We start from the raw sequence: 25566 nt of genomic DNA on the forward strand, positions 1-25566 counted from the left end.
GATGGATGGAGTGTACACCAGGCCATGGATGATGGCATTAACAATTGGCCTGGAGTCGGGAGCAGAGTGGGAAGACGTTCTGGGCGTGGAGATGAGCCGCCACCTCTCACATCTCTGCTCATCCTTTGTTTGTTGCTCAGGGTGAAACCATCTCACTCACCCGCAAGGTCGATGACAATTGGCTCGACGGGAGAATTACCGGGACCAATCGGCAGGGCATCTTCCCAGCCAACTACGTCCAGGTGGTGAAGTGGCCAAAGATCAAGGTCTCCAATAAGTTTTCCATTGGTCCAACCTCACCCAACCCCAACTTCCCCAAGCCCCCGACCAGCCCCATCTCCAAGCATCAGGCCAACACCATGATGGTCCCATGCCCGCTCTCCCCCAACCCCTCTCCAGCCGGCACAGCCCAGACACACCCCTACACCTCGCCCGGCCCCAGCGCCAAGCTCCAAGCCCCCTCCTCAATGATGACCCCAAACCAGCCCGGCCCCAACCCCCCCCTGACTCCCAAAGCCCACTCTTACACCAACACCCACCCCGACACCAACGCCCAACCAATGCCCAGAAACCCAATCGTACCCCGTCCCTCAACAGTGCCCACAACTCCATCCGATCATAGAACCTCGGCACTCCACAAAGCCCAGACCCACCCTAATATCTCACCATCCCCTCAAACCCACCAGTACCCCAATATCTCACCATCCCCCCAAATTCACCAGTACCCCAACATCTCACCCCCCCAAACCCACCAGTACCCCAATATCTCACCATCCCCCCAAACCCACCAGTACCCCAATATCTCACCATCCCCTCAAACCCACCAGTACCCCAATATCTCACCGTCCCCCCAAATTCACCAGTACCCCAATATCTCACCATCCCCTCAAACCCACCAGTACCCCAGTAGTTCACCGTCCCCCCAAATTCACCAGTACCCCAATATCTCACCGTCCCCCCAAATTCACCAGTACCCCAACATCTCACCGTCTCCCCAAATTCACCAGTACCCCAATATCTCACCATCCCCCCAAACCAACCACTTCTTCAACAGCTCGCTGACCAACATAAGCCCAGACCACGGCAACATTGCACGGACCTCCCCTATCCAGTCTTACCCCAACATCTCATCAACGTCCCCAGCCCAGCCCCCGCCCAAAGCCAACCACTACCCCAACACACAAACCCCCACAGCCCAAACTCACCCCAAAACTTTGTCCATTCCCCAAACCCAAGTCCACTTCGTCATCTCACCAATGCCCTCATCCCAGCCCCATCCCATCGCAATGCCCCCCACATCCCAGCCCCATCCCATCTCAATGCCCCCCACATCCCAGCCCCATCCCCATCTCAATGCCCCCCACATCCCAGCCCCATCCCATCTCAATACCTTCATCCCAGCCCCATCCCATCTCAATGCCCTCATCCCAGCCCCATCCCATCTCAATGCCCTCATCCCAGCCCCATCCCATCTCAATGCCCTCATCCCAGCCCCATCCCATCTCAATGCCCCCCCACATCCCCCAGCCCCATCCCATCTCCAGCCCCATCCCATCTCAATGCCCTCATCCCACCCCATCCCATCTCAATGCCCTCATCCCAGCCCCATCCCATCCAAGCCCCATCCCAGCCCCATCCCACCACTGCACCACCCCCCCACGCCAGCCCCTACGCCCCCCCCCCACAGCCCTCCACTTTCTCCCCCGCTCCCCCAATGGACCCCACCACCTCATTGACCAGATTACCAGCCAACCAGCACTGGCAGCCCGTTCGGCCGGCCAATGGGCATGAGGACGTGCCGCCCGGCGCTGCCCAATGGCCCCTCCGGCCATCACCGTCTCCACGGACACTGCCGGCACCGGGAGTCATGGCAACCACCGCCTCCGCCCAGCAACCTGCCCAGGTAAGGCCCGCGACCGGACCAGTTGGAGAGTCTAGGATTAGAGGGCACAGCCTCAGAATTAAAGGATCTTAAATAAATAGAATTAGGAAGGAGATGAGGAGGAATTTTTTCAATCAGAGGGTGGTGAATCTGTGGAATCCATGGCCACAGGCGGTTGTGGAGGCCAAGTCATTGGGCATTTTTAAAGCAGAGGTAGATAGATTCTTGATTAGTACGGGTGTCAGGGGTTATGGTGAGAAGGCAGGAGAATGGGGTTAGGAGGGAGAGATAGAGTAAGTAAGTTTATTGGCCAAGTATTCACATACAAGGAATTTGCCTTGGTGCTCCGCCCACAAGTAACAACATGACATACAGTGACAGTTACGAATGAGTGAGAAAACACTAAACATTAATAATAATAAAACATTAATGATAAAACACCATTGATCAAGCATGTGAACCAACACAATACCAGATCAAAGGGAGGCTACAGATTTTTGGATGTTGAGTAGAGCTACTACTCGTGGATAAAAACTGTTTTTATGTCTGGCTGTGGCAGCTTTGACAATCCGGGGTCATGATTGAATGGAGTAGTAGACTCTCGATGGGCCGAATGGCCTAATTCTGCAACGATCACTTCTGAACTGATAATTACACCGTGCGGTTCGCGCTCGTTGCCAAGGAGGCGGCCACTCCTCACACAAATCGCACATCCCCGACATCGATATTCCAGATTCAAGAGAGTTTATTGTCATATGTCCCAGATAGGACAATGAAATTCTTGCTTTGCTTCAGCACATGTAGGCATGAATACAGAACAGATCAGTGTGTCCATATACCATTGTATAAATATATACACACATGACTAAATAAAACAGATAGAGTGCAAATAAACGGATAATGGGCTATTAATGTTCAGAGTTTTGTTTGAGTTGAGTTTAATCGCCTGATGGTTGTGGGGCAGCTATTCCTGAACCTGGACGTTGCAGTCTTCAGGCTCCTGCACCTTCTACCTGAAGGTAGCAGGGAGATGAGTGTGTGGCCAGGATGGTGTGGGTCTTTGATGATGCTGCCAGCCTTTTTTAGGCAGCGACTGCGATAGATCCCCTCGATGGAGGGGAGGTCAGAGCCGATGATGGACTGGGCAGTGGTCACTACTTGTGTAGTGCCTGGTCCCATTGTGTGAGGTGTCCTGCAGGAGATGCTGGCCCACCATGCCCCAAAACCAGGGCATCACACCTGGCCACAGCACACCGAGGTTCACCTGCACCTACCTGGTGCAACTGAGAGCCTAACAAATTATAACATGGAGAGGCAACGTCTCTGGAGAATGGGGATGGGCCACGTTTCGATACGATACGATACAACTATTTATCCCTGGAGGGAACTTGGTCTACCGACAGTCATAAAACACAACTGGATACAGGAAACATGAAATGTAACTGACAAGTGGACAGTCCAAGATTGAGGACGTGCACAGATTGGGGGGGTGAAGGGGAGTCAGTCTACCCAACGACAGAAGGGGGGAGTTATTGTACAGTTTGGTGGACAAACCGTACATCTATGCGCTCATGGCCACCACTCAGATCCTGGAGAAACATGGGAAGGGTCTCATCGCCTCCCCTCCCCCTCTCCTCCACCCTCACCCTCACCCTCTGCCCCCTCCCCTCCTTTAATGACACTTCCTCTCTGTTGCCAGGGGTCGCAGACAGAGGTCGCGAGGGGAGGGGGCTGGAGCACGTAAGTCATCAAACTCCACCCCCCCCCTCACTCACTCACTCACTTTCAGGGGGGAGCTGAGGGGGGAGGGGAAGGAGGGCGTGAAGGGGGGAGGGGAGGGGGATGGGACTGTGGAGGGGGGGGGGGAGGGAAGGGGCTTGGTCTTACTGGAGGCTAGGAGGGCCGAATGGACCAACAGGCTGGCATGGGCAGATGCCATTAACATGGAAAGGATACAGAGAACATTTGTGAGGATGTATGCATGCAGGACCCGCGGGCCTGAGCTACAGGGAGAGGTTGGGCAGGCTGGGTCTCTATTCCTTGGAGTGCAGGAGGGTGAGGGGTGATCTTATAGAGATGTACAAACATGAGATGAATAGATCAGGGAGTCTCTTGCCCAGAGTAGGCGAATCAAGAACCAGGGGACATAGGTTTAAGGTGAAGGGGGAAAGATTTAATAGGAATCTGAGGGGTAACTTTTCCACACAGAGGGTGGTGGGTGTATGGAACAAGCTGCCAGAGGAGGTAGTTAAGGCTGGGACTAATCCAACCTGGAGTCTGAAGAAGGGTTTTGGCCCCGAAACGTTGCCTATTTCCTTCACTCCATAGATGCTGCTGCACCCGCTGAGTTTCTCCAGCATTTTTGTCTACCTTTAAAAGGCATTTAGACAGGTACATGGATAGGACAGGTAGAGAGGCTATGGGCTAAACGTGGGCAGGTGGGACAGGTGTAGATGGGCATCTTGGTTGGCATGGGCACGAAGGGCCGAAGGGCCTGCATGAGAGGATGTGGGTGCCCTGCGTACTGGGAGGGGGTGAGGGGGGGGTAATGAGGTGAGGAGTTGAGGGGGGTGTGGAGGTGTGTGGGTGGTGAGGAAAGGGTGAGGGGCCCAGGGCAGGGGTGAGGGGGTGTGAGGGTCCCGCTGACCGCTGCCCGTGTCTCTACCCCAGGTACCGGGCTCTGTACAACTACCAGCCACTCAACAGTGACGAGCTGGAGCTGCGGGAGGGAGAGTTGGTGGACGTGATGGAGATGTGTGATGATGGCTGGTTTGTGGGTAAGGCCGGGGCCCGGGGATGGGGATTAGGATGGGGCCTAGTCTGGAGGCCGGGGTTTGGGGCCCAGACGCACTGGGCTGGAGACAGGGGCCTGGGGACAGGACTAGGCCTCACTGGAGCTGGCCGGGCTGAAGGCCTGAATGGAGCCTTGCTAGATGGGCCGGGTGCTGGGACTGGACTAGGCCTTTGCTGGGCCGCCGGAGCAGGCCGGAGCCAGGGTTGAGGCTGAGGCCTTAGACTGGGCACACAGGGCCGGGGGCCGGGGATGGGGGCTGGGCCGCTGGAGCAGGGGCCGGAACCAGGGGGTGGGGTTGGGGCTGAAGCCTGAGACTAGGCCCAGGACGTTCACTCACTGCCTCCCTCCCCTCTCTCTCACAGGAACCTCTCAACGGACGTGTCGGTTCGGAACCTTCCCCGGGAACTACGTGAGGCCTGTCTGACCCCCGTCTACCCCATGTCTGGTCCCTGTCTGGACCCCGTCTGACCCCCTCCCCCCGCGGGGAGAGTGGGCTGTGGGGGGAGCAGATCGGGGCCTGTGGGAGGGGTACATTCTGTTTCAGGGGCACAGTAGCAGTTTCAGGGGTACAGAGGCCATCAAAGGGGGTTCAGGTGCTTTGAGGGGGTTCAGGGAGGAGTGAAATACAGGAGGGTCGAGGGGGGTCACAGAGGGTCCCAGGTCAGAGGTCAGCGAGAGGTCATCACCCCCCCTTTCTCTTAATCAAAATCAAAAATGAAATATAATCACTTATTGCAAGAATATATACAATAGAAACCAATATCGAACAAACCCTCCACCCTAATATAAAATTACCCGACTAACTAAACAAATATTCTAAACTCTTCTATGATCTTATACAACTGTGTTACAATCCTTGTCAGGGATGTATTTCACCCCCAGTGGTCCCGGAAATCCCCCAGCGCGTGCTCCCTCTCTAACTCCACCCGGGCACGGACTTTACCCCGAACAAGGGGCGGGCAGCCGGCTCGGGCAGAGCGCTCTGCCGCCTGGCGCCGTGACCCGTGGATGGCTAGCTTGGCCAGGCCCAAGGAGCAACCCAACCAGGACATCTTCAGCCCCAAACCCTCTCCCCCTACGCACAGGGTGTCCAAAGATGAGGGTGGTGGGTGTGAAGGCGAGGAGCAGCCCCTTTAGATATTGGAACAGGGGCGGCAACCTCACATGCTCCATGTACACGTGGAACACAGACTCTTCCAGCCCGCGATCGTGGCGAGTCTGTGAACCGTGAGAGAAACAGGTTGCACAGGACTCCTCGATGCAGTAGCCCCCAACCCAGGTCCCCGATGTAGAGGGGTCACCCCCCTCTTAGGGTCAACGGCAGTGAGAGAGAGGGGGGAGGTCAGCATCCATATCAGGGTCCTGGGGGGAGAGGAGGAACCAGATGCATGTGGTGGTGGGGGTTGGGAGGCAGTGAGTCGTGTCGGAGGGGGCCAGTGTGGTGAGGGCATGGTGCGATCCCAGCCGGGTGGGGGTGGGGTCTCCCCAACTTGATCCCAACGTCAGCCAATCGCCTGTAAAACCTGTTTCACTTCAATAAATGGATGTGAGATCCAGGCTCTGTCCTCATGTACATGGGTCAGTCGGTCACTCAGTGGGGTCACCACACCCGCACGGATCAGCCTAGAGGGGTGACCCCCCTCCAACACTGACCAAACCCGCCCCAAACTCTGACCCTGAAGGACCTGAGGAAGCACAGGTAGAGCTGCTGCCTCACGGCGCCAGAGACCCAGGTTCGATCCCGACTACGGGCGCTGTCTGTATGGAGCAAGGGGGAGGGGACGATGGTTCGCTGGACAACTGGACAATCCGGACGGAGGCGACGGCTGGAGGCCCAGCAGCAGCCTGGGGCTCGCCTGGATCGGGCCCCGCTCCTGGAGACCGATTTTGGAGTCTTGCATGCTGCCTCAGTGGACTGTTTCTGTACACCTTGCTAATCGGGGATTGTGCTCAGCTTTGCTTGTACTTTACTGAACTGTAATGCAAAAAAATGAATCTCTCTGTGAGTTTGTACATGTGACAATAAAACACATATTGACCATTGAGCAGAAACTCTCAATAGGATGAGGGAGGAAAAGGGGGCCACGTAAATGCAGAGGGCATCCCCTGCTGGGACCGCTGGTGGCCAGGCAGTGGACAATGGTGGAGCAGAGACCACTCCCTTGTTGTCAGACACTGGGTCCCTGGGGAGATGTCGGACTCTGACAATCTCCTGCTCATTGCAGTTAAAAACTCTCTAAACTCTATTAAAGCACGGTGGCGCAGCGGGTAGAGCTGCTGCCTCACAGCGCCAGAGACACGGGTTCGATCCTGACTACGGGTGCTGTCTGTACGGAGTTTGTACATTCTCCCCGTGACCTGCGTGGGTTTTCCCCGGGTGCTCCGGTTTCCTCCCACACTCCAAAGACGTACAGTACAGGTTTATAGACGCGTTTAAGAAGGAACTGCAGATGCTGGAAAATCGAAGGTACACAAAAATGCTGGAGAAACTCAGCGGGTGCAGCAGCATCTATGGAGCGAAGGAAATAGGCAACGTTTCGTCCCGAAACGTTGCCTATTTCCTTCGCTCCATAGATGCTGCTGCACCCGCTGAGTTCCTCCAGCATTTTTGTGTACCTCAGGTTTATATGCTGATTGGCTTGGTATAAATGTAAAACTGTGTGTAGGATAGTGTTAATGTGCGGGGATCGCTGGTCAGTGCGGACTCGGTGGGCCGAAGGGCCTTATACCGGGCTGTATCTCTAAACTAAACTAAACTAAAATTTCAGTGGAATTCTCTGCCTCAGAGGGCGGTGGAGGCAGGTTCTCTGGATGCTTTCAAGAGAGAGCTAGATAGGGCTCTTAAAAATAGCGGAGTCAGGGGATACGGGGAGAAGGCAGGAACGGGGTACTGATTGGGGATGATCAGCAATGATCACATTGAAGACTTTGCCTTCCATCACAGTGGGTTCACTGTGATGGATGTTTTTGTAAATTGAATTGTGTGTATGTCTGTGGAAATAGTTTGGCTGTGGAAACGGAGTTTCCTTTGAGCCTCACTGGGGTTCTAATGGCATGTAATAAATATTGAATTGAATGGCGGTGCTGGCTCGAAGGGCCCAATGGCCTACTCCTGCACCAATTGCCTATTGAAACTAAACTCAAACTAAGACTCGGACTGAACGGTGGCCCCAGTGAGCTAGGAGCCTGTGCTGCCTGATGCGATGAAGCAGTGTCACGGAATGTGGCTTTGTGGTGCAAGGCAAGAGACGCTGGGTTTCCTGTCATCATTGCTTGTGTTTCTCTCCTCTCCTCTCCCCATTGCTGCTCACATTCTGCCTCAACGTCACGGCTCTAGAGAGGGGCCGCCTCAGGTTCATTGTTTGCCACGTTGAACGAGGTACAGTGAGAAACTTTGCTAAACACCCTGCCCAAACACAACAGTTATTCCTTAAATTAACATGACCAAGTCAAACTCAAGTCCAACAGGTAGAGCAACGGGGAAGATACAGAGTGCAGGATGCAGTTCTCAGCATCAGTTCCACAGACAAAGTCCAATGTCCGCAATGGGGTAGAGGTGAATCGGACAGTACCCTAGCTTATGGATGCTCCGGTTTCCTCCCACACCCCAAGACGTACAGGTTTGTAGGTTAATTGGCCTTGGTATAATTGTAAAGGGAGTTGTCCCCAATGTGTGTAGGGTAGTGTTAGTGTGCGGGGATCGCTGGTCGGCACGGACTCGGCAGGCCGAAGGGCCTGTTTCCCAGCTGTATTTCCAAACTAAACTCAACTCAAACATTGAATGGCAGTGCTGGCTCGAAGGGCCGAATGGCCTACTCCTGCACCTATTGCCTATGCTTCTATTGCTTTTTTCTCTAAGGTGCTGGTAGGTTGAGGAGGAGAGTGGGTGGGTTCCCCTGAAGCTGTGAGGCAAAAGGGAACCTGGGTGGAACCTGAACGCACGGACTCTGTGTGCGGGAGACACGTACAGAGAGGCAGCGAATGTTGCTCTACCGGTTGGACAGGCATCCCGGGAATGAGCTGAAACTAACCCAGCCTCACCCAGTGACACCGGGCAGGCCAGGCCAAGCATCGCCCGCGGAGAGAGAATCCACCCAGCCACCCTTCCTCAGCGCTGGAGAAGGCTGGCCATCGCAAGTGTTTTGGTTTGGAGAAGTGGGTGAAGCCAGGAATTGTTGAACATTGGGATCTGCCCGGTTAGAAAAAGGGACAAGAGTGTTTAGTTTAGTTGTTAAACGAACCGACAACTGTACATCCCTCGATCAGTGCGGGTGTCAGGGGTACTGGCGAGAAGGCAGGAGATTGGGGTTGGGAGGGAGAGATAGATCAGCCATGATTAAATGGCGGAGTAGACTTGATGGGCCGAATGGCCTAATTCTGCTCCTATCACTTAAGACCTTATGACCTCATGAACACAATGGCATTCTCACTTGTGGCATCACAAGCTCCTGGAGCGGGGCCTACATCACTGCCCCGCGCGGCTGGAATGGCCGCGGACTCTGCGAGCGCACACCGGGGGCTCTAACACCAAGACCCGGTGTGCGACCTCGCACCACCCGGCGTGGCTTTAATGGCCGCGGGACAATCGCCATCGCCAGCCGGGGGCTTTGACTTTGACTCTGACATCGGGGGGGGGGAGAGTGCAGTGGAGAGATAAGTTTATTTGGCCTTCCATCACAGCTATGTGATGGATGTTTATGTTAAATGTAATTATTGTTGTGTCTGTGGTCTATTTGTATGTAATGTATGGCTGCAGAAACGGCATTTCGTTTGGACCTCCAGGGGTCCAAATGACAATTAAATTGACTCTGACTCTGACTCTCTGACTCTGACTCTGACAACAACCCTGTAAACACGACACACACACAGTAGATAATATATAAAAAACAGCATTTAACAAATTAAACCCAATACCAGCACAAAAAAGCTCAAAGCCCCTGGTAAAATTAAAGGGCCAGTCCCACTTGCCGATTTTTTTCGGCGACATATCAGTGTCGCCAAAAGATTTTGAACGTTTCAAAATCCAGCGGCGACTAAAAAAAAATGCTGCGGCACTTGAAAAAACATCCGCAAATGTTTCGGTGACCTGATACATCAGTCAATGATGCTGGCAGTCGCCGAAAAAATGGCCAAGTGAGACAGGCCCTTAATGATAGTTCCCGGTTTAGCTAGTGTTGTGCAGTGTTCAACAGCCTGATGGTTTGTTGGGAAGAAGCTGTTCTTGAACCTGGAGGTCGTGGTTTTCAGGCTCCTGAACCTTTCCCATTTACACCAAGCCAATTAACCTTTCTCTGGGAGAAAACCCTCGCAGGTCACGGGGAGAGAACGTACAAACTCCGTACAGACAGCGCCCGTAGTCGGGATCGAACCCGGGTCTCCGGCGCTGTGAGGCAGCAACACTACCGCTGTGCCACCGTGGCTGACCATCTAAAATCAGTAGCCTGTTCCTGCTTTCTCCCCTTATCCCTTGATTCCTTCAGGCCTAAGAACTTGTTCCAATGTAGCACATCTGCCTAATTACTGTGGTGGGATTCGAACCTGGAACCCTCTGGTTAGATGGCCAGACCCCAAAACGGCACCAGGACAACTGGCCTTCATAGGCATGTTGAAACGCTACACCTACAACAACTGGGACTTGAAAATGGTGCCAGATCTGGTGACTCTACACAAAATGCTGGAGTAACTCAGCGGGACAGGCAGCATCTCTGGAGAGAAGGAATGGGTGACGTTTCGAGTCGAGACCCTTCTTCAGACTCAGGGGAGAGAGAGACACAGAGATAAGGAAGGTTTAAGGTGTGAAGGACACACATCAAAGGGGATGAAGCTCAAGGAAATTGCAGTATAGATCATTGTTAGCTGGGGGAAGTTGTATTAGTGAATGTTTACACTGAGACTAAAGAGTTTTATTCATATGGCTTTTGTTTTGTAGATATTTTTTAAATCTGATTGAAGTTCATATTTGTGATAAAATAACTGTGGAGGGAATGGACAGACAATGTGGATGCTAAGTTTAGTACCCATGGAGGTTTAGAGATACAGCACAGAAACAGGCCCTTCAGCCCACCAAGTCCGCGCCCGTTCACACTAGTTCGATGCTATCCCACTTCCCCATCCACTCCCTACACACCAGGGGCTGTTAACAGAGGGACAATTAACCTACAAACCCGCACGTCTTTGGGATGTGGGAGGAAACCAGAGCACCCGGAGAAAACCCACGCGGTCACAGAGAAAACGTGCAAACTCCACACAGACAGCACCCGGTAGTCAGGATGAAACCCCGGTCTCCGGCCCCAAATGGTTTAGACTTGATAAGTTCAGGAACCAGAGGCCTTGGGTTTAAGTTGAGAGGACACAAAGTAAATATGAACCTGAGCAGCAACTTTAATTCACACAGAGGGTGGTGGGTGGGTGGAACGAGCTGCCAGAGGAGGTGGTTGAGGCTGGGACTATCACAGCCTTTAAAAAATACAAGGTAGACAAAAGTGCTGGAGAAACTCAGCGGGTGCAGCAGCATCTATGGGGCGAAGGAAATAGGCAACGTTTCGGGCCGAAACCCTTCTTCAGACTGAAGAACACATTTAGAGACAATTTTAGAGAATACATTTAGAGACTTTAAAAAATACATCTGGACAGGTACATGGAACTCACGGAAATAGGCCCTTCGGCCCACCTTGACCATACTAGACCCATTTGAGAGCATTTGGCCCACATCTCCCTCACTGTGCGGCGCTCCCTCAGTACCGCCCCGCCCACAGTGCGGCGCTCCCTCACAGTCTCGGGTTGCGTGGTGCCGGGGCGGGGCGGGTGTCGGGGTGGGGCGGGTATATAATTAGCGGCGGGGCGGCGCCCTGACTGTCCCGGGACGGTGTCTCTCTGTGTCGGGGCGATGTCGCGCTCGCTGCGGTTGCCGGCGCCGGGTCCCTGGGGATTCAGCATCAGCGGCGGCCGCGACTACCAGACACCAGTCGCCGTGTCCAAGGTGGGTCTCACCCCGACCCGCCCCGACCCGACGGCACCGTCTCCCCGCCCGCTCGCTCGCTCCACCTCCCTCACTCGCCCAACCCACGTTACACACTCACTCTCTCTGAGTCTCTCGCCCCCCTCCACCTCTCCTCTGCCCCCCGCACTCCCCTCTCTGCCCTCGCACCCCCATCTCTCCTCGCCCCCCCCCAACTCTCCTCTGCCCTCGCCCCCCAACTCTCCTCGCCCCCCCCCAACTCTCCTCTGCCCTCGCCCCCCAACTCTCCTCTGCCCCTCTCCACCTCTCCTCGCCCCCCGCACTCCCTTCTCTCTCCTCGCCCCCCCCCCTTCTCTCTGTCCCCTCGCCACCCCCCCTCTCTCTGCACTCGCCCCCCTCTCTCGCCCTTGCCTTCACCCCCCCTCTCTCCCCTCACTCTCTGCCCTCCCCTCCTCTCCTGTAACCCCCAGGGTCGGGCTGGGGTGCACAAGTTGCTTCTACAGTGAATGAGGGGAGGGGAGTCTCGATGCTTGGCTCTCTGGGTCTGGGAGAGTGGACAGGGCATTGTATACCCTGCTGCCCTGTGGGGGGGGGGGGGCAAGGGGGTCGCTGGTGACCCCCCCCCCCTCCTTCGCTGCCTTGCCCAGAGGCCACTGATGTTAAGCAGGTGCAGGTAGATTCTTGATACCAGCTGGGAGATGAGAGCTCGCTGTCGATAGATGGAAATTGATTTGGTGTAATCAATGCCGTGTCCCCGTCCCCACCCTGGTCATTCCTTCTTTGCCCCACTCCCACCAGGAGCTTCAAACCCCCACCACCAGACCCAGGAACAGCTTCTTCCCCTCTGTTATCGGGCTTCTGCCCGGTCCTTCCATAAGCTAGGGTACTGTCCGATTCACCTCTACCCCATTGCGGACATTGGACTTTGTCTGTGGGACTACAATGCTGAGACTATATCTGCACTCTGTATCTTCCCCTTTGCTTCACCTGTTGTACTGGAGTTTGACCTTATTGTGTTTATGTCTGACATTATCTGATCTGATTAAGCAGTGTGCATCGCAAAGCTTTTCCCTGTCCCTCGGTACACGTGACAAAAATAAACCTGGCCCTAAAATTCGGATTGGGTGCGGTCAGTATGGAAGGCGGTACAGGCCTGAGGGGTCGAATGGCCTCATCTCCCTCCTGGTTCAGCTGCTGACTGGGTGACTCTCCTGGAGCCACCCTTGGGTGTTGACCTGGACCCCACCTATGTAAGGGATGGTCATGTACACTGGAACCAGGCCCTTCGGCCCAACTTGCCCATGCCAACCAAGATGCCCCATCTACACTAGTCCCACCTGCCCGCATTTGGCCCATATCTCTCTAAACCTGTCCCAAACGTGCGTGTGTGTGTGTGTGTGTTGCACAGCTGAATCTTCATGTCACAAGGCCTTGAATTAGGCCATTCGGCCCATCAAGTCCACTCTGCCATTCAATCATGGCTGATCTATCAACCCCATTCTCCTGCCTTCTCCCCATAACCCCTGACACCTGTGCTAATCAAGAATCTATCTCTCTCTCTGCTTTTAAAATATTCATTGACTTGACCTCCACAACAGTCTGTGGCAATGAATTCCACAGATTCACCATCCTCCGACAAAAGAAATTCCACATCTTTCCAAAGGTGTGTCCTTTATTCTGAGGCTGAGCCCTCTAATCCTAGACTCTCCCACTAGTGGAAACATCCTCTCCACACCCACTCTATCCAGGCCATTCACTATCCTGTATGTTTCAATGAGGTTCCACCCCATCATCCTTCTAAACTCCAGCGAGTACCGTCAAACGCTCATCATATGCTAACCCACACATTCCTGGGATGGTTCTTGTAAACCTCCTCTGGACCCTCTCCAGAGCCGGCACATCCCTGCTGCCCGAAATTGCTCTCGATATCCCAAAAGCTGCCTGACCAGGGCCTGATAGAGCCTCAGCATTACAGCCCTGTGTTTACATGTTAGTCCTCTCCGATGTGAACTGACCCGGACTGACAGCTTACTGTTCTGTGACTGTGGGGGTCTGGTGACTGGGTCTGGCTTTTGTTGGGGGTTTAGCCCTGAGTCACTCCAACAATGGGAGGGAGCTTGATGTTTTGCTGAGGCTGCAGCCTCTGCCCCCCTCCCGGCATCTATCAGATCTCACCAGCTCCCATTGTACACTCTGTGTTACCATGCTGCATGGTCTGGCTTGGCTGCCCAGCTGTGGCATTGTCCATTTCACCATCACTTCCTGCATTCAGCATGGCTGCTATTGTTTCCTGCAGAGAGAGGAGGGGGGGTTGTGTAGGAGCAGGCAGCTGGAGGGGGTGGGGTTGGTTGGGGAGGGAGGGGGAAAGAGTGGGATTAATTCAGACTGTAGACAAAAATGCTGGAGAAACTCCGCGGGTGAGGCAGCATCTATGGAGCGAAGGAAATAGGTGACGTTTCGGGTCGAGACCCTTCTTCAGACCAAAGATCCTATAGCGGTGGGTGGGAAGAAGAAAGGAAGAGGCGGAGACAGTGGGCTGTGGGTGAGCTGGGGAGGGGAAGGAGGGGGGAAAGCAGGGACTACCTGAAATTGGAGAAGTCAATGTTCACACCGCTGGGGTGTAACTGGTCGGTGTTCGAGATCGTACCTGAGCAGGTCACAGCGGGAAGTGACCCGACCCGAAACGTCACCTATCCACCTTCCCCAGAGATGCTGCCTGACCCACTGGGTTACTCCAGCACTTGGTGCCTTGGTTTGTGGGATAGTATGGACCCAATAATGGGCTGAATGGCTGGCCTACTGTGGAAGCTACCCTGTCAGGCAAGATGGAGGCAAGGCAGGTATGAGGAACTGCAGATGCTGGTTTACACAAATAGACACAAAGTGCTGGAGTAACTCAGTGGGTGAGGCAGCATCTGAGGAGAATGTGGATAGGCGATGTTTCGGGTCAGGACCTTTCTTCAGACTCATTGTTATGGAGGGGGGGAGGCAGGACAAAGCCTGGTGAGTAATAGGTGGATACAGGGGAGCGGGGGGGGACGAGGTAGGGACAGGGGGAGCGTGTGACGTGGGGGGAGGGGAGACACTCTGCATGAGGAAGTGGTAGAGAGAGGAAACAGGAAGGGGGCTGACAGTTAGACGTCAGTCACAAACTCTGAACCCAAGCACGGTGAAAGCAACCCACACCGATCTGGGGCAACTCGGTGGGTCGGGCAGCATCTGTGCAGGGAATGGAAATCCCAAAACTACTTTTCAGTCTGTTTTTTTTGGTGTATAAATGTCCTGCTGTACCAACTTAACATTAGAGCTGAGATCACAGCCTTTGAAGCGGTCTATCGAAGTCCCTGCCTCAATAAGGGAGCCAACATCATCAGAGACCCACACCATTCTGGCCACACATTCATTTCACCCATCATCGGGAAGAAGGTACAGGAGCCTGAAAACTGTAACATCCAAGTTCAGGAGCAGCTTCTTCCCCACAGCCATCAGTCTATTAAACACTACAACATATAAGCTCTGAACTACTACAGACTATTATTAATATTATTGCGCAATATTTGTTTATTTATTGAGTATGTGTGCATGTGTACACACCAACTGTGTGAAACATATAAGATTATTTAGGGCTTGGACACACTAGAGGCAATAAACATGTTCCCGATGTTGGGGGAGTACAGAACCAGGCCACAGTTTAAGAATAAGGGATAAGCCATTTAGAACGGAGACGAGGAAACACTTTTTCTCACAGAGTGGTGAGTCTGTGGAATTCCCTGCCTCAGAGGGCGGTGGAGGCAGGTTCTCTGGATGCTTTCAAGAGAGAGCTAGATGGGGCTCTTAAAAAATAGCGGAGTCAGGGGATATGGGGAGAAGGCAGGAACGGGGTACTGATTCGGGTTGATCAGCCATGATCACATTGAATGGCGGCGCTGGCTTGAAGGGCCGAATGGCCTACTCCTGCACCTATTGTCTATAACTGAACTTTTATCTCCTGTTCTGTATTAGGTTTACATATTCTGTTGTGCTGCAGCAAGCAAGAATTTCATTGTTCTATTCGGGACAATAAAACTCTCTTGACTCTAGACTCTCTTGGCAGGAAAAATGTTCCCAATGTTGGGGGAGTCCAGAACCAGGTCCCACATGAGCTGCCTGATGCTGCAAGTTGCTCACTGACTCCATTCTGCCAGGCAGTCTGGCATCTATCTGTCTGAGTTTATGGTGGTGTGAGGATGCATTTGTTAGTAAAAGCCATTACACTCCTGGAGTACAGGTCGGCACCTCCAATGGTGTTGGCGGTCAAACAAAAGCTCTAAGGCTTCCATCCTTGGCCATCTTTGAGTTGTCGACACCAAATGGCAGCTTGGTCTAGAATGGGGGGGGGGGCGCACATGTGAGTTGGCGTGCTAAGGTCACAAGTGATAGGAGTAGAATTAGGCCATTTAGCCCATCAAGTCTACTCTGCCGTTCAATGCCATGGCTAATCTATCTCTCCCTCCTAACCCCATTCTCCTGCCTTCTCCCCATAACCCCTGACACCGCACTAATCAAGTATACACTCACTGTAGGTGTGTGTCGGCACCTCCAATGGTGTTGGTGTGACTGTTCCATGGGTGTGTGTGACTCTTTGGTGTGTGTGACTCTGTGTGTGTGCTTGGTGTGACTCTGTGTGTGTGTGTGACTCTGTGTGTTGTGTGTGTGACTCTGTGTGTGTGTGAATTGCCATTTGTGTGTGACCTGTGTCTGTGTGTGTGTGTGTGCTACTCTATCTCTGTGTGTGTGTGACTCTGTGTGTGTGTCCCTCTAACCCCTGTGTGTGACGCACTGTGTGTGTGTGTGTGTGTGTGTGACTCTGTGTGTGTGTGTGTGTGTGTGTGTGTGTGTGTGTGTGACTCTGTGTGTGTGACTCTGTGTGTGTGTGACTCTGTGTGTGTGTGTGACTCTGTGTGTGTGTGACTCTGTGTGTGTGTGACTCTGTGTGTGTGTGTGACTCTGTGTGTGTGACTCTGTGTGTGTGTGTGACTCTGTGTGTGTGTGACTCTGTGTGTGTGTGACTCTGTGTGTGTGTGTGTGACTCTGTGTGTGTGTGTGTGTGACTCTGAGTCTGTGTGTGTGTGTGACAGTGACTGACTGTGTGACTCTGTGTGTGTGACTCTGAGTCTGTGTGTATATGGGGGTACAGTGACTGACTGACGTGTGTGTGTGTTCCAGGTGATGTCGGGGAGCAAGGCGGAGCTGGGGGAGCTCCAGGTGGGGGATGTGATCACCGCCATTAACGGGGCCGACACGTCGCTCATGATACACGTGGAGGCTCGGAACAAGATCCGGATTTGCCCCGGGGACCTCCTGCTGCACATAGACAGGTGGGGAAATGGGGGTGGTGGTTGGTGGGATGGGTGGGGGGGCCTTGGGCTGAGGGGAGGAGAGGGAGGTGGTTCGGGGGGGGGGGGGGGGTTGATGCAGACTGGGGTTGGAGAATGGGGTGGTGGGGGGGGAGGACAAAGGTGGTTTGGGAGTGTGTGGGGGGGGGGACACAGGGGAGAGGGGGGCTGGGGGTGAAACCAAAGGAGGTGGGTTTGGGGGTGTGGGGGCTAGTGTGTTGTTGGTGAGCGCGGGGGTCTTGACCATGGAGTCTTGACCGCTGGTTCTCTCTCCACAGGACTGAGTCCACTCTGCCCAACGGACCTGCAGCTGACTCCTTTGTTGCACAGAGGTTCCAGGTCAGTCCCTGGTGGGGGGGGGGGGTGTGTGGGAGGGGACTGAGGGTGAGCATGGAGGGGTTTGGGGGTGATAGGACGAGGGAAGGATTGTGGCTGTGGGAATGTGGGGGGGGGGGGAGGGGGAATGGGCGAGGGGTGGTTGGATGGGGAGGGGGATAATGCTGGGGGTTGAGAATGGGGAGGAGGGGGCTGGATGGTTTGGGAATGGGGGGGAGGGAGGTGGTCGGGGTGGTGGGGGGGGTTGGGTAAGGGTGGGGGGGGGGGGATGGTGGGGCGGAGGGGGAATGGTGGGGGGGGTGGGGAGCCGTGATTGACCGCTACTCACACCCTCTCTGGTCATCGACGCCGGAGTTCCATCTGCACGGCAAGAGGGCCCTGAATATCATCGGACTGGCTGCACGGCCACAAATGGGCCCCGACTGCCTTTCCCCACAGTGGACATTTTTGAATCTGCTGTGGGGGGGGTGGGACGTTTGTGTTGAACTCTATAATGTGTTGTGTACATTTTCTTTATTTTTTTTAACATGTTTCTATGGTGTGTATGGAAACTTAATATCTATTTTATGTAAAGCACTTTTTAGTGTCAATGCAAGTTGACTTAAAACGTGCTATATAAATAAAACGTGCTTACTTACTCTCTCCTGCAGACTGTCCTCCACATGAGCGAGAATGAGGGCGCGGAGGCGGAGGACAAGGGATCCTGGTCATCGGGAGGGGGAGGGGGTCGATCGTACACGCCCCCCGCCCGATCCCACCCCCCCACCCACAGCTCCGGCCACAGGTCAGCGATGCGGGGGGGGGGGGGGGGGTGAGGTTTAATTTGCTTTGGTTTTTAGTTCCGCCTTAGTTGAGGGCAGATACAAAATGCTGGAGTAACTCAGCGGGACGGGCAGCATCAAAGGTCGAGACCCTTCCTCAGACTGATCTCAGGGGAGGGGGGCGGGACAAAGACAGAATGTGGTCGGAGACAGTAAGACTAGCGAGAGAACTCGGAGAGGGTGGGGATGGAGAGAGGCAGCGAGGACTATCTGAAATTGGAGAAGTCAATGTTCATACCTCTGGGGTGTAAACTACCCAAGCGAAATATGAGGGGGGGGTCAGAGCAGTCTCTTCTCACGAGGATGGTGGGTGTACGGAACGAGCCTCCAGAGGAGATAGTTGAGGCAGGGTTTAAGACACTCGTGTGGGAAGGAACTGCAGACGCAGATAGACACAAAAAAACAACGGACTCTGTGTTTCAGATCCGTGTCCCCGAATCGCAGACCGCGGAAACCGAGCGAGAGGAGTCCGTCTCCTGCAGTGTCGAGGCTCAGTGTCAAGGTAAAGGCACCCTGGGGTGGGCGAGTGGTGGTCGCATGGGTGCTGGTGGGTGGGGGTTCCTGGGGTTTAGATGATGGGACCTCAGGGCAGGGATTAGGGTCCCATCATCTCTGGGGTCTCTGGCCTCTCATTCTGTGCCAATGAAGGGTGGCGGGGGAGATGGCTGGGGTTGGGGCATGGGGTCAGTGGGATGGGGATAGGGGGTTAGAGTGTGGGATTGAGGGGGGGCGGGTGAGATTTGGGGTTCAGGGAGTGTGTTTCAGGGGTCGGGGGGGTGTGATTGTGGGCGGGGTGAGCTGGACGGAGCAGGGCGCTGACCCTTGCTCCCCCTCTCTACCTGCGGTCACTCTCGGTCTCTCCTTCCCCCCCAGGAAGTGCAGTCGGGAAGCGGAGGACGCCGGAGCCTCTCCCCCCCCCCACCGCCCACCCGGAACCTCGGCTGACCCGCTCGGCAGACTCCAGCCCCTGGGGGACGAGGGGTCGCGCTGACCGCTCCCTCACCCCCAGCCCCGTGTTGGCCGGCCCTGGGTATGTAACGCAACCGCGTGGATTCCCACCCGTACCCCTGGACACCCACTGACCGCCCCAAATCACACTGACCCGCCCCACCCCCCACACTGACCGCCCCACCCCCCCCACACTGACCCGCCCCCCCCCACCACTGACCGCCCCACACCCCCCACACTGACCGCCCCCCCCACTGGCTGACCGCGCCCCACCCCCCCACACTGACCGCCCCACCCCCCACACTGACCCCACCCCCCACACTGACCCCCCACCCCCCACACTGACCCGCCCACCCCCCCCCCCACACTGACGCGCCCCCACACCCCCCACACTGAGGCCCCACCCCCCCCACACTGACCGCCCCCCACCCCCCCCACACTGACCCCCCCCCCCCCCCACACTGACCCGCCCCACACCCCACACTGACCCCCCCCCCACACTGACCGCCCCACCCCCCCCCCCCTGACCCCCACCCACCCCCCACACTGACCGCCCCACCCCCCCACACTGACCGCCCCACCCCCCACACTGACCCCCCACCCCCCCCACACTGACCCCCCCCCCACACTGACACCCCCACCCCACACCCCCCCCCACACTGACCACCGACCCCACACCCACACACTGACCACCCCCACACCCCCCCACACTGACCACCCGCCCCACCCCCCCACACTGACCGCCCCACCCCCCCACACACTGACCCCCCCACCCCCCACACTGACCGCCCCCCACCCCACACACACACCCACCACCACCCACACTGACCCCCACACACCCACACTGACCCCCCCACCCCCCCTGACACCCCCACACTGACACACTGACCCCCCCACACACACTGCCACCCCCCCACCACCCCCCCCACACACTGACCGCCCCACCCCCCCCCACACTGACACCCCCCCACACCCCCCACACTGACCCCCACCCACACCCCCCCCACACACTGACCGACCCCCACCCCCCCCCACACTGACCGCCCCACACCCCCCCCCACACACACACCCCCCCACCCACACCCACCCACCCCCCCACCCCCCACCCCCCCCACCACCACCGCCACACCCCCCCCCCCCCCCCCACACTGACCCACCCCCCCCCCACACTGACCCGCCCCACCCCCCCCACACTGACACCCCCACCCCCCACACACACCGCCCCCCCCCCCCACACTGACCTGCCCCGCCCCCCACCCCCCACCACTGACCCCCACCCACCCCCCCCACCCCCCCACACCTCCCCCCCCCCCCCACACTGACCCCACCCCACCCCCCCCCACACTGACCGCCCCACCCCCCCCCCACACTGACCACCCCCCACCCCCCCCCCACACTGACCACCCCCCCCCCCCACACTGACCGACCCGCCCCACCCCCCCACACTGACCTCCCCCCACCCCCCACACACCACTCGACCCACCCCCCACACCACCCCACCCCCCCACCCCCCCCACACTGACCGGGGGGACCCCACACCCCCCACAACTGACCCCCCCCACCCACACTGACCACACCACCCCCCCCCACCACCCACACTGACCCCCCCCACACTGACCCCCCCCCACACTGACCCGACCCCACCCCCCACACTGACCCCCCCCACACTGACCGCCCCACCCCCCCACACTGACCCCCCCCACACCCCACACTGACCCCCCCCCCCCCCCACACTGACCACTGACCACCCCCCCACACTGACCGACCGCCCCCCCCACACTGACCCCCCCCCACACTGACCCACCACACACCCCCCACACACACCCACCCCCCCCCCACACACGACCACCACACCCCCCACACTGACCCCCCCACACTGACCGCCCCACCCCCCACACTGACCGCCCCCACCCCCCACACTGACCGCACCCCCACCCCCCACACTGACCGCCCCACCCCCCACACTGACCGCCCCACCCCCCACACTGACCGCCCCACCCCCCACACTGACCGCCCACCCCCCACACTGACCGCCCCACCCCCCACACTGACCCCCACCCCACCACCCCCACACTGACCGCCCCACACCCCCCACACTGACCGCCCCCACCCCCCCCACTGACCGCCCCACCCCCCCCACACTGACCGCCCCACCCCCCACACTGACCGCCCCACACACCCCCCACACTGACCGCCCCACCCCCACACTGACCGCCCCCACACCCCCACACTGACCGCCCCCCCCCCCCACACTGACCGCCCCCACCCCCACACACTGACCGCCCACCCCCCCCCCACACTGACCGCCCCCACACCCCCCACACTGACCGCCCCCCCCCCCCACACTGACCGCCCCACACCCCCACACTTGACCGCCCCACCCCCCACACTGACCGCCCCACCCCCACACTGACCGCACCCACACCCCCACACTGACCGTCCCACCCCCCCCCCCCCCACACCACACTGACCATCCCCACCCCCCCACACTGACCCGCCCCACACCCCCACACTGACCGCCCCACCCCCCACACACTGACCGCCCCCACCCCCCACACTGACCCCCCCCCCCCCCCCCACACTGACCGCCCCACCCCCCCCACACTGACACGCCCCACCCCCCCCACACTGACCGCCCCACCCCCCCACACTGACCGCCCCCACCCCCCCACACTGACCGCCCCCCCCCCCCCCCACTGACCGCCCCCACCCCCCCCCACTGACCGCCCCACCCCCCCCACACTGACCGCCCCCACCCCCACACTGACCGCCCCCCCCACACTGACCGTCCCCCCCCCCACCCCCACACACTGACCGTCCCCCCCCACACTGACCGCCCCCCCCCCCCCCCCCCACCTACTGACCACCCCACCCCCAGAGTACGGTTAGAGGTGCCCGGTACTGACAGGTTTGCCTCTGCCCCCCCCCCCCCCCCCCCCCCCCCAGGTCACCTGTCCAGAGGGGTCTGGGCCGGGTGGACAAGGACTCTGAGGTCTACAAGATGATCCTTGAGAACCAGGCAGCGAAGGAGCCTCCGAAGCAGTCTGCTCGCTTCCGCCGCCTCCTACAGGAGGCCATGGACAGTGGCCGGGAAGGTACGGGGGGAAGGGGGGGCTGTTTCTAAAGGGGGGGTCATTTCTGTGGGGGGGGGGGGGGCTCCGGAAGGTGATGTGAGAGGGAGGGGATCAGGGACTGTCGGTGGTCTTGAGGTTGTGGGGTGGGTGGTGGGTGGGGAAGGGGGGGCTGATTAGAAGGCTGGACTCGATAGAGGGGGGTGGGATTAAGGATGGGGCTGGGGGGTTTATCAGGGAGAGGGTGGGTGGGGAGGCGAGAAGGGGAAAGGTGCAGGGGTGGTCTGGGGGGGGGGGGGGGGTTTCTCTGGGGGCGGGGTCCCAGCTTGCCCCTCGACTGCCCCGTCTCTCTCTGGTCTCTCCAGCTCCTGTGCCCCAGTTTTCCAGCGGGCTAGCCCCATCTGCCCCCCGATACACGGCCCCCAAACGCCTCGTGTGTGAGCAGTGTGGATCCGTCATCCTGTGAGTATTCTCTCCCCCCCCAACTCCCAAACCCAGGACAGACGGGGCCAGTTATCGGGGGCGGGGGCAGGGGGGGACAGTGTGGGGTCTAAAGGTGAACCCAGTCAGGCAACATCTCTGGGGAGAAGAAAGGTGTGACATTTTGGGTCGAGACCCTTCTTCAGACCCCGACCCCACCTGAAACGTCACCCATTCCTTCTACCCAGAGAGAGGGGGTCGTGGATGGTTCTGTTGGTCACGGAGAGTTGTTTGGGGGGGGGGGGGGGGGAGGGGCTCGGTTGGTCCAGGGAGGATGGGGCGTGAATCTAGGGTGGAGAGGGGCCGGGGTCCAAGGGGGTTGAGGTTCGGGGAGTTTGTGTCCTGTGCTGCAGCCCCTCACCCTCTCTTCTCTCTCCCCCCCCCCCTCGGTGCAGCACGGCGGCGGTGAATATTCAGGAGGGCCGCTATCGCCACCACGAGTGCTATGCCTGTGCGGACTGTGGCCTCAACCTGGGCATGAGGGGCCACTTCTGGTTCAACGAGAAGATGTTCTGTGAGAAGCACGCCTGCCAGCGCTACCAGGACCAGGCGGCAGAGAGCAGCTCCTGACCCCACCGTGACCCCCCCGCCCCAACACCCTCTGACCCCTGGCATCCTCCCCCATGACCCCGGCTGCGACCCCAACACCCTGACCGTGACCCCAGCGCCCTCTGACCCGCAACACCCTGACTGTGACCCCGGTCCTGATCTCACCACCCGCTGACCCCAACACCATCCCGGACCCCAACACCATCCCGGTGACCCCTACCACCCTCTGACCCCCGACCCCTTCCAGCCGCCCACAAACTAATTGTAAAATACAGGATGTTATAAATAAAAGATAACAATAGCATTAAGCAACTGAATCACTGTCTTCTGATTTTTACCCAGTTCATAGGTAAGTGGGGGTTCCCCCAACTGCCCCCCCCCCCAACACATCCCAAAGACGGAGATGAAGGAACAGCACCTCATATTCCGTTTGGGGAGTCTGCACCCCGGGGGCATGAACATCGAATTCTCCCAATTTTGTTAGTCCTTGCTGTCTCCTCCCCTTCCTCAGCCCCCCTGCTGTCTCCTCCCATCCCCCAGCCTTCTGGCTACTCCTCCTTTTCCCTCTCTTGTCCCCACCCACCCCCGCCCCCGATCAGTCTGAAGAAGGGTTTCGGCCCGAAACGTTGCCTATTTCCTTCGCTCCATAGATGCTGCTGCACCCGCTGAGTTTCTCCAGCTTTTTTGTGTAACATCCCAAAGACGTGCGGGTTTGTAGGGTAATTTGCCCCTCTGTACATTAGCCCTAGTGGATGGGGAAAGTGGGATAGCATAGAACTAGTGTGAAGGGGTGACTAATGGTCGGCATGGACTGGGTGGGCCGAAGGGCCTGTTTCCTTCCAGCATTGACAGTGGCAGAAACGGTAGATGATAAACGATGCTTCACATCTTGTCCTGAACCCAATATTCTTTCTGAAATCGCTTCTCTCAGATGCCCTAACCATGTGCGCATCCCCCCTGATCTCCGTTCTTGCACCTCTTCTATAACTCTGCCCTCTACTTTGACTCTCCTCCAGATTAACAAAATGTAAGGGTCGGCACGATGGTGCAGCGGGTGGACCTGTTGCTTTGCCACCACAGTCAAGTCAAGTCACATTTATTTCTATAGCACATTTAAAAAACTCTCGTTGGCCAAAGTGCTTTACATTGGTGAAGGTACTAACATTATCCAACATTGGTCATAGATTAAGTACATACATAAATACACACATGTAGCCCTCGCTCAGAGGACGTCAAGAAAGGCTTGGGAGTAAAGATGAGTTTTATGTCTCGACTTAAAGGAGGCGATGGAGGGGGCAGTTCTGGTGGGAAGAGGGATGCTGCTGGTCCAGTCTAGGAGCTGCAACCGCAAAGGCACGGTCGCCCCTGAGCTTATGCCTAGACCGCAGGGTGTTCAGTAACCCCAAGTCGGCCAATCTGAGGGACCTGGAGGTGGAGTGGTGGGTGAGCAGACTTTTAATGTAGGTGGGGGCAAGCCCATTGAGGGCTTTGTAGACATGGAGGAGGATCTTGAAATGTATTTGGACCCGCACAGGGAGCCAGTGGAGAGAGGCCAGGATCGGGGTGATGTGGTTCCTCGTTCGATCCCGACTACAAAAGTACGTCCTTGTACATCCGTGTGGCTTTTCTCTGGTGCCCCGGTTTCTTTCCACATCCCAGAGACGTGAGGGTCAATTGGCCCCATTGTGTGGGATGGATCTAGTGTATTAGTGTCGTTTCGATCCAGACTCTCTGTGTGGAGTTTGTATGTTCTCCCTGTAACCATGTGGGTTTTCTCCGAGTTCCTCTCGCATTCCAAAGACGTCCAGGTGTGTAGGCTAATTGGCCCTCTGCAAATTATCCCTAGTGTGTGGGGATCGCTGGCTGGTGCAGACTCGGTGGGCCAAAGGGCCTGTTTCCATGCTCTACAGAGACTGAAGTACTGCTGCACATGTCTCAGCATGAAGCCTCTCCTCATCCACAACACCTTGGGCGCTAACACTGCAGGTACTGACTCGCGTTTGGGTTGTGTTGGTTGAACAACCTCCCATCCCACACCACTCTTATACTCCTGGCTGATTTTTTTGTTGAAGAAATGGAACACAAAATGGGCTCCAAAAGAGATCATCTCTTATTCTTCTCAACAGGGGGTTCAAATTAGGTCTTTGTCTCTTCGTTTGGGGGTGGCACAGTGGTGGAGATGCTGCCTCGTAGCGCCAGAGACCCAGGTTCGACCCCGACTACGGGTGCTGTCTGTGTGGAGTTTGTACGTTCTCCCGGTGACCCGAGTTACTCCCACATTCCAAAGATATCTGGGTTTGTAGGTTAATTGGCTTTGTAACATTTATTTATTTATTTTTTTTGTTTTATTTA

At 57.1% G+C, this 25566-nt stretch overlaps 2 protein-coding genes across 2 annotated transcripts in view; both read left to right on the forward strand.

The window, feature by feature from the left end:
• Window positions 1-6718, forward strand: part of LOC129713290 (E3 ubiquitin-protein ligase SH3RF1-like) — a 29752-nt gene extending 23034 nt beyond the window's left edge. The window contains 5 exon segments of the mRNA XM_055662241.1: window positions 141-1526; window positions 1604-1903; window positions 3582-3622; window positions 4553-4659; window positions 5039-6718. Of these exon segments, the coding sequence (XP_055518216.1) occupies window positions 141-1526; window positions 1604-1903; window positions 3582-3622; window positions 4553-4659; window positions 5039-5100 (1896 nt within the window). The 3' untranslated portion in view covers window positions 5101-6718.
• Window positions 6719-11505: 4787 nt separating this feature from the next.
• Window positions 11506-23411, forward strand: LOC129713359 (PDZ and LIM domain protein 2-like). Its single transcript, XM_055662357.1, is given in 10 exon segments — window positions 11506-11655; window positions 16840-16991; window positions 17288-17348; window positions 17996-18129; window positions 18590-18668; window positions 19040-19079; window positions 19082-19196; window positions 22061-22209; window positions 22551-22647; window positions 23061-23411. Coding segments are annotated over 10 exon segments (1095 nt in total). The 5' UTR covers window positions 11506-11562; the 3' UTR covers window positions 23236-23411.
• Window positions 23412-25566: the final 2155 nt, after the last annotated feature.

This window comes from Leucoraja erinacea, chromosome 35, assembly GCF_028641065.1.
Source record: "Leucoraja erinacea ecotype New England chromosome 35, Leri_hhj_1, whole genome shotgun sequence".
Classification (NCBI taxonomy): Eukaryota; Metazoa; Chordata; class Chondrichthyes; order Rajiformes; family Rajidae; genus Leucoraja; species Leucoraja erinaceus.